This window comes from Serinus canaria, chromosome 26 (genome assembly GCF_022539315.1).
Source record: "Serinus canaria isolate serCan28SL12 chromosome 26, serCan2020, whole genome shotgun sequence".
In the NCBI taxonomy this organism is placed as follows: Eukaryota; Metazoa; Chordata; class Aves; order Passeriformes; family Fringillidae; genus Serinus; species Serinus canaria.
The window spans coordinates 88,352-97,487 of NC_066339.1; the positions used below are offsets into that span (position 1 = coordinate 88,352).

General features: G+C 60.8%; 1 protein-coding gene across 4 annotated transcripts in view; it reads right to left on the minus strand.

Moving 5' to 3' along the window:
• Positions 1-8,313, minus strand: part of CELSR2 (cadherin EGF LAG seven-pass G-type receptor 2) — a 31,048-nt gene extending 22,735 nt beyond the window's left edge. For 3 of the 4 annotated variants that reach the window (XM_018922316.3, XM_018922317.3, XM_018922315.3), the window contains exons 1-4: positions 4,452-8,312; positions 1,645-2,292; positions 867-1,089; positions 192-307 (exon numbers count right to left, since the gene is read on the minus strand). In XM_018922316.3, coding sequence (XP_018777861.3) covers positions 192-307; positions 867-1,089; positions 1,645-2,292; positions 4,452-8,268 — 4,804 coding nt within the window. In that variant the 5' untranslated portion in view covers positions 8,269-8,312. Of the gene's footprint in view, positions 1-191; positions 308-866; positions 1,090-1,644; positions 2,293-4,451 lie in introns of all 4 variants that reach the window. The other variant, XM_018922318.3, reaches the window with a different exon arrangement.
• Positions 8,314-9,136: the final 823 nt, after the last annotated feature.

A 9,136-nucleotide genomic window follows, 5' to 3' on the forward strand; every position in this document is an offset into this window, starting at 1 on the left:
AAGAATGGCAGGCCAGGGATGCAGTGAGGAATGTAATGAGAGATGCAGTGCCAGGAATATGAGGCCCAGGATGCAGTGCCAGGCAGGGCCAGGATGGGTTCTCTGGGACGAAGTGAGGGATGCAGTGAAGGATACAGTGCCCACAAGGGTGTCAGAGTATGGGGCCAGGGCACAGCAGGGGCAGCACGTACCTGCTGAGAAGGTGAGCTGCAGCTGCTTGTCCACAATCTCCAGTGCCACGAAGTCATGCCGCTCGTTGAAGCGCCCGTTATACAGCAAGAGCCCATCCCGCTCCTGTGTGGCAAACCTGGGGGACACAAGTGCCAGCGGTGCCCCAATACCCCGCAATCCCACCATGCCTCCCTGGCACTCCCCAACACCCCCTTGACCCTGCCGTGCCAATAAGGCACACCCCTCATGCCCTACCCCATGACCTTGTATCCACTGTGAGATGCTCATACGCATCAGCCCCTGCCCTCACAAGGTGTCCCCCATCCCACTGCCCTCCATGCCAAGGGGTCACCCACACCCTTTACTCCTAGCCTGTGCCCTCAGGGTGCCCATCACCCCACACACAATCACCCCACAGTCCATATGATGCCAACGGGGCACTGATCACCACCCATCCCACATGATGCCAATAAGGCATCCCCACCCCATCTGATGCCCTTGTGACACCCACCATCCCACATCCCAAATTATGCCAATGAGGGCACCCAGCTAGTGCCCACAAGACACCCATCACCTCACACCCCATCACCTCATCTCTTGCCAACAGGACAAACATCACCATCTACCCCACACTCCATGTGACACCCACAGGGGCACACATCACCCCCCACCTCCCCAGATTCCCCCAGGCTCACGTGAGGCCCAGGGTGAAGTGGAAGCGCTGGCGGAGGCCACGAAAGGTGAGGAAGGAGTGCGGGGGAAAGCTGCGGGTGCTCATAGTGCAGAAGGGTTTCTCATAGTGCCCAGGGGGACACTGACACCGGAATCCCCCCACCAGCAGGTTCAGGCAGGTGCCCCCATTCCGGCAGACCCCTGGGGTGCAGCGGCCCCCTCGGGCACTCAGCTCACAGTGCTCCCCTGTGTGACATCCAGAACCCCAAAACCGGGGTAAGGAGTCCCATCTTCCCCTCACACCTCCCCATTAAACCCAGAGTGGCCCCCCTCAGGTGCTCAGCTTGCAGGGCTCCCCTGTATGATACCCCAATGGCACCAGCATCCCAAAAATGGGGGCTGGGGGTCCTCTCTCCTCCCTATCCCCCAGTAACTCCTGAGTTCTCCCCCAGGCACTCACAGCACTCCCCAATGTGACACCAAGCACCCTAAGTGGGAGGGTGGAGATCCCCTCTCCCTCCCCACCCCCCACTATCTTTATCCCCAGCCCTATCACCATGGCAACCACCTCTAATTACCATGGAAACCAAAGACACCCCCTCCTCTCACATGCCCTCCCCCACCTGGCTGGCACCCCCCACCAGGGGTCCCATGGGGGCTGGAGTCCCAGGGTGGGCGTAGGGGGTCGGCCCCGGTGCCACCAGGTCTACCGACAGAGGGAGGGAGGGAGTGGTGGAGAGGAGCTGGATGAGGAAAAATGAGAATGGACACTACGAGGAAGGGCTGGCTAGTGACTCTAACCAGTGAAGTCTTCGTGGCACTCGCACGTGTATCCACCCTCACGGCTCCGGCACCGCCCGTTGCTGCCGCAGGGGCTGGAGTAGCAGAGGTCGATCTCGGTCTCGCAGTAGTCGCCGGTGAAGCCAGGCGGGCAGCGGCAGCGCAGGCCCGTGACGGGGTGGATGGGGCGAAAAAGGATGGTGTCAGAGGCGAGGAAGGGCGCGGAGCTGTCGAACTGCAGGACAGAGACGCAGCGCATGTAGTTCTCGCAGGGCTCGCGCAGACACACGTTGTCATCAAAGGGCAGGACTCGCTGGGCCGTGGTAGCCGCCAGGAGCGATCGGTTAAGGTACAGCCGCTCCTGCAGCTCCTCCGATGAGAAGAACCGCGATGCGCCCGGCACCGCTGTTGGCAGAAGTGCCGAGAGGCTGACATTGAGGATCCGTGCAGGCCCCACGTCTGTGTCCGCCTGGATGTTGAAGAGGACGACGCGGTGGCGGGGGGTGGCCAAGACAGCGGCCACTCCCTCCAGGAAGCGGCTGAGTAGGGGGGACAAGAAGCGTTCCTGGGACATGTCGGCCAAACGCAGGGTGATGCTGTTGCTAAGCATCTCATCTGTGATTACTGTCACTCGCAGCGTGCACTGCGCTGTGGCACTGTAAACGCCATCTGGGGACAAAGGGGGGAACACAGGAGGGAGTCAGTGACAGCAATGGACAACTCTGGGAAAGGATGGTCTGAGATATGTGCTCTGGACAATGGACAACTCTGGGAATCGTGCTAGATATGGGGCAACCGACCAAATCAGCTGCTGCTGGATGGGGACGGTGCTATGGGGGCTTGACCTGCTTAACCACCATAGAATCGGGACAGTGCTGGCCATGAAACACCTGGCCCATGTAGCCACTGTGGAATGGGGACAATACTGGCTATGAGGTGCCCATCCTGCTTGACCAGCATGGAATGGATACAGTCTGGTGGGGACAGTGCAAGCTATGGGGAAACTTTCCTGCTCAGCCACCAAGGAATGGAGACAGTGATGGTTTATAGGGTTGGTGCTGGTTATGGGGCTGGTACTGTTTTTGGGGTGCCCATACCATCTACCTAGGGTAGGGACAGAGGGAAGGGGATGGTGTTGGCAATGGGGCTGGAACTGGTTACAAGGCTCCTGTCCAACCACTGAGTGGGGACAGCGCTGATTACGGGGCTGGTGCTGGTTGTGGGTGCCCATTCCACTTGGCAACCATGGAATGGGGAGAGTGCGGGTCATGGGGTGCCCATCCTGCCTGGACACTGTGGGGTGGGGCACCTAAATGGGGTTGGTCGTTGGTTATGGGGTTGGGGCTGGTTATGGGGCTGGTTCTGTCTATGAGGCTGAGGCTGGTTATGGGGTTGGTACTGGTTATGGGATTAGTGATGGTTTCTGGGGCTGGGGCAGGTATGGAGATGGTGCTGGTTAAAGGGCTGGTGCTGATTATAGGGTTGGTGTTGGTTGTGGAGCTGGTGCTGGTTGTGGGGCTGGGGCAGCAAAATCTTTGCTAAGCACTGGGGCACCCACCTTTCCTCCTCTTCTTTGTCCTCCCCCTGGCTGAGGGCAGCAGGATGCAGGACAGATGGGGAGCAGGCAGACAGATGGATGAAGGGAACATGGGGACAGGTGGGGGGGCCAAACAGGCAGAAGGAAGTGCTGCAGGGGGTGGCAGGGGCCAGGGCTGCCCAGTGGCCCGTGGCCAGTGACTGGTAGCCACTGGCTGGCAGGGGGGGGTGGGGGGGAAGGTTACCATGGCTGCGGCCGTGAGGGCCCAGCTATGGCTGGACCTTTTGTTTCCCTCCCGCCTGCCCCTGTGCTTGGGGGGGGGGGGGGGGGAGAACGACACGGAGGACTCCCTGCCCCCACCCTTTATGCCCTGGGCCCCCTGCTTTGTGTGGCCAGAGCAGAGACTCCTGCCAGGGGAAGCTGTGGGGTGATGGGGGCCATGTGACTGAGGACAATGGAAATCAGGCATGGCCTGTGACCCAGTTTCCCCCTGACCTGGGGGTGACCAAAGAGGTCTTCCCCCACCTTGGGGTGACTCCCATCCCCCAGAAACACCTCCTGGACACCCCACCACCCAAATGGTGCTGACAATTGATGGCACAACCCCCCCTTATCTTGCAATGATCTCCCCCACACTGGGTTGGGGGACCTCTCAGTGGAGGCCAGGCTGCCCCCTCGAATACACACACCAAGCCTTGTGTCTCCTGCACTGAATTCATTCAAGTGGAGTCTCCTGGAAACACAAACATGGCAGTTCCAGGACTCCCCCAATACTCAGGAGCCTTCCCAGATTCACCCATCACACCCCCATAACAAGCCCCCAAGGGTACCAGGACCCTGCTGGCCCACACCAGCCTCTGCTCCCCCAAAACATGCACTGGATCTTGCCCCACCCCACTCAGTGACAGACAGAGAAGTGCCAGAAACACCTCTGGACAGCCTGACAGCCCAGGCAGATGGGGAAAGCACAGGGGGTGCTAGGGACCCCAACAGCCTCCAGCTTGGATGTCTAGGGTGTGAGGGGGCCACAGTATCCCAATATTCCCCCCTCCCCTAGATTTGGAGGGTGGAGGCAACCAGGACAAGGTGGCAGAACTCCAAAACACCTCAGTGGGGTCGTGGGACCCCACAACACATCATGCCTTCTGATCTGGAGGGTGGGGGGAGACAAAACAGAGTAGTGAGACCCTATAACACCTCGCCTCCATGCAGAAATAGAGGTCGCTATACCCACAAAGTATAGGGTGCTTCACTCCCCCAGCAAGGTGCCCTCCATGGATGGGGGTCTTACCAGAGACAGACACCCTCATGATGGCCTCAAGTGGGCGGTTGTTGTCCAGGGCCGGGCTGAGGCGCAGGTCCCCACTGCGTGGGTCCAGCAGCACGAGGTTGAGCTCATTGCCCTGCTCAAAAGCATAAGTGAGGTGGTCAGAGACATCGGGGTCATGGGCAGGGATGCGGCCAATGACGCCCCCAGGGAAGCTGCCAGAGCGGTTGGTGATGTAGTTGTTGAAGAGGATCTCAAAGTTCTTCAGCTGGGGGCTGTTGTCGTTGGTGTCACGCAGGCGCACATGGATGGTGGCCCGACTCACTAGTGGTGCCGAGGTTGCCTGGACCACCATGATGTATTCAGCCTTGGTTTCATAGTCCAGGTCAGCCAGGGCAGTGAGCTCTCCAGAGAAGATATCCAGTTGGAACACCTCAGGGATGTTGCCCTCCACGATCTGGTACATGATCTGGGCATTGGTGCCCTCGTCAGGGTCAGTGGCAGTGATCCGGGCCACCACCAGCCCAATGGGACTGTTCTCCTCCACAAAGATGTCAAACTCATCCCGCTCAAACACGGGCGGGTTGTCATTGACATCCAACACTGTCACCTGAATCTCCACTGGCGTCCGCCGGGCTGGAACCCCCTTATCCACGGCGAAAGCCCGCAGGGAATACAGCGGCACATTCTCCCGGTCTAGACGGCGCAAGGTGCGGACAATGCCTGAGGTGGACTCAATGATGAAGTCGCCATCACCATCATCACCCCCTTGGAATGTGTAGAAAACCCTTCCATTGAGCCCGGAGTCACGGTCAGTTGCAGAGACCTGGAGGACACTGGTGAAGGTGGGGACATCCTCATAGATGGATCCCTGGTAGGAATGACGGAGGAACTGGGGTGCGTTGTCATTGACATCACTCACCAGGATCTCCAGGTAAGTTGTGTCAGATTTCTGCGGAATACCATTGTCCCGTGCTGTGATGGCCAAGGTGTAGGACACCTGGTCCTCATAGTCCAGCTCCATCTGGGTGGTGACAGCACCAGTATCAGCAGCAATGATGAACTGGGGTATGCTGTCCTCCATCAGGTAGGTGATGCGGGCGTTCTCCCCTGTGTCCTCGTCTGTGGCACTGATGACCACCACTGTTGTGCCCACTGGCCGATCCTCATTGATGTTGATGGTGTAGTGGGAGCTCTGGAAGACGGGACGGTGGGTGTTGGCATCAGTGACATTGACAACCACCTGGGCAGTGTCCTGGCGGGTGCCATCAGAGGCAGCAATGGTGAGCAGGTACTGCCGCTCCAGCTTGTAGTCCAGGGGCAGGGCAAGGGAGATGAGCCCACCACCGCTCTGGCTGGTGATGGAGAACCGGTTGCGGGTGTTGCCGCTGGAGATCTGGTATGTGATGATGCTGTAAGCGTCACGGTCAACAGCAGAGACAGTCAGGACACTGGTGCCCACTGCCGCATCCTCATTCAGGCGGGTGCTGTACTCCCGCTGGGTGAACTCAGGGCTGTTGTCATTGACATCCAAGATGGTGACACTGACGCTGGCTGTGGAGGCCATTGGGGGGGTGCCATAGTCCTGCGCCTCCACCCCGAAACTGTAGAAGTCAACTACCTCCCGGTCCAGCTCAGAGGCCACCACAATCCACCCGGTGCTGTTGTTGATGGCAAATGGGAAGCTGGTACCAGTCTCCAGCAGAGTGTAAACTAACCGGCTGTTGTCACCTGAATCGGCATCAATGGCTTGTACATGGATGACGGAGTAGCCCACGGGGACATTCTCCAGAACGGTGGCCTGGAAGGGCGTGCTGACAAAGATGGGTGCATTGTCATTGACATCCAACACCTGGATGGTAACCAAACCGCTGATGTTGGAGAGAGGTGGGCGGCCACCATCCTGCGCCCGGATCCGCAGGGTGAACTCCTTGGTGACCTCGTAGTCCAGAGGGGTAACGACATCCAGTGTGCCTGTCTGTGCATCAATGTAGAAGTGCCCACGGGTGTTGCCGCTGACAATGCTGTAGTGCACCAGTGCATTGCTGCCTTTGTCACGGTCAGTGGCCATCACCTGTAGAATTGCCACATTGGGCACCACATCCTCAGGGACCTGTGCCACATAACGTCGCTTGCTGAACTGCGGTGCATTGTCATTGTCATCCTCCACAGCAATGCGGACAGTGGCTGTGGCACTCCGGGGACCTGGATCCTGGCCCTGGTCCGTAGCCTCCACCAACAGCTCAAAGGCATCCACTACTTCCCGGTCCACAGGGCCACGGGTGCGGATGACACCTGAGCGGGAATCGATCTCAAAGACCTCACTGGCATCACCGGCATTGAGGAGGCGGTAGAGGACGTTGGCATTGGGACCAGCATCGCCATCGGTGGCCCGCACTGTCAGTACCTCATAGCCCACCTCCAGATTCTCTCGCACACTCTCCTGGTATTCTGGTTGCTCAAAGGCTGGGTTGTGGTCGTTGGTGTCACTCACTGTCACTGCCAGTGTGGCCATGGCACTGCGCCGGGGTGTCCCGTGGTCCACTGCTGTCACACGGAACACATGAGTGCTCTTGCTCTCACGGTCCAGTGGTGCAGCGGTGCTGATGGCACCAGAGACAGGGTCCACGATGAAGAGATCATCGGAGCGGCTGTCGAAAAGCGCAGCCATAGAGTAGTGCAGCCGGCCTGCCTCCCCTTCATCAGGGTCCTGTGCAGTCACCTGTGTCACTGGAGTGCCTGCTGGCCGGTTCTCCTCCACTGTGGCCTGGTAGCTGGAGGGCTGGAACTGTGGTGCTGTGTTGGGGCTGCGGCAGGGACGGTGGTGAGGTATGGAAGGCCTGGGGACTGCTGTGGTCTGGAACTCCACAACATCCCCCGTGTCTATCGTATCCCCAGTGCCACTGGTCTCCCTGAGGATATTGGTGTTCCCAGCATGTCCAGTGTCCACAGTGTTCCTGGTGTTGCTGGGGCCTTTCCCAGTCTCCCCATTATGTTCAGTATCTCTGGTGCTCCCAGTATCCCTGGGGACTTTCCTAGTGTTGCCAGCACCTCTGGAGAACCGCTCAGTCTCCCCAGTGAGTACGGAATTCCTGATGCCCCTGGGGACTGGAGTGCTCCCAGTGCCCCAAACACCCCCAGTGCTCAGCATGTTCCCAGTGCTCCCAGTGTCCTCCGTGGGGATGTTGGTGCCCCCAGTGTGTCCAGTATTCCCAGCACTCCTGGTGCCCCTAAGGACATGGGTGCTTCCAGTGTCTCCAGTTCCTCCAGTAACCCCGGTGTCTCCACTATCCCGGGTGCCTCCAGCGTCCCTGGCGCTTCCAACGCTCCCAGTGCCTCCAGGCGTCCAGGTGTCTCCAGCATCCACGGTGCCTCCGGCGTCCCCGGTAATCTTGGAGCCGCCGATACCTGGGAACCCCCTAATGCCACCGCCGCTGTCCCCACTGGAAGAGCCGGTGCCTGGTGCAGTGTCATCGCTGCCGCCCGCGGCCGGTGCGGGCCCAGAGCTGTCGCCGCTGTCCCCGGTGCTCGGCGAGGGCCACGCGCCGCCGCTGAAGCCGGTGCCTGGTGCAGACCCATCGCTGCCGCCCGCGGCCGGTGCGGGCCCAGAGCTGTCGCCGCTGTCCCCGGTGCTCGGCGGGGGCCACGCGCGGCCGCTGGAGTCGGTGCCCCCGCGGAGCTGGAGTGGCGCCGGTAGCGTGTTGGACGGACGGGTGCGGGTGCCGATGCCGGAGCCGATGCCGGTGCCGATGGCGGTGGCGGGTCCCGGTGCGGGCAGCGGCAGCAGCAGCAACAGCGGCAATAGCCGGAGTACGGCCTGGCGGGTGGGCGGAGGGCCCATGGCCGCTGCCCCCCGGTGCCCCAGGTGCCGGCGCTCGTGCCCGCAGCGACTCGCTCCGCTGCCTGCGCCCCGCCCTCGCCCGCGCACGCCCGCAGGGGCGGAGCCGCCAATACACCGGCCCGGCCGCTCTTAAAGGAGCCGCCGCCGCCCCCGTCACTCGCCGGCGGCACCCGCAGCCGCACCGGCAGCGGCAACGCGGGGGCAGCGAGAGCGCACTGAGCGCAGGTTGCGCACACTCGTGTGAGGTGCACATGTGCGCCTTGTGCTGCGCACAAACGTGTATACACAGATGTGGAGGGCCTTGCACGCACCTGTGCCTTGCAGGCATGCGTGTTGCACGCGCAGGGAACACGCACGTCGCACACGCAGGGCGCACAGGCATCAGCGATCACACATGACATGGGAACCATGTATGTGACACACACAGCACATGTGAAACACGCACGGAGCATACACATGTGAGACAGAGAGCACGTGTGTGACACAGCACAGAGATCATGTGTGTAAACACCCAGCACGTGTGACATACTCACGTCCCCCAAGCCCCCCGTATCCCTACCGCCGGCCGTGACTCCACACACGGACGTCCATCTCCTCTCACTCCGAGCCGCAACCCCCCCACCCCCAGATCACCGGCCTCGTCCCACCGCACCAGGATCAGGGTCAATAGAACAGACTGGGAGCGACTGGACCAGACTGAGAGGGACTGGGGATGCTGGGAGCACTGGGACAAACTGGGAGGGACTGGAAATGTCGGGGGCGCTGGAACAGACTGGGAGAGACTAGAGAGGCTAGACGGGGGCGGATCCCCGCGGTCTGTGGTTGCTGCTCCCCCCCGCGCCGCTCAAGTCGGCGCCGGTCGCGTGGG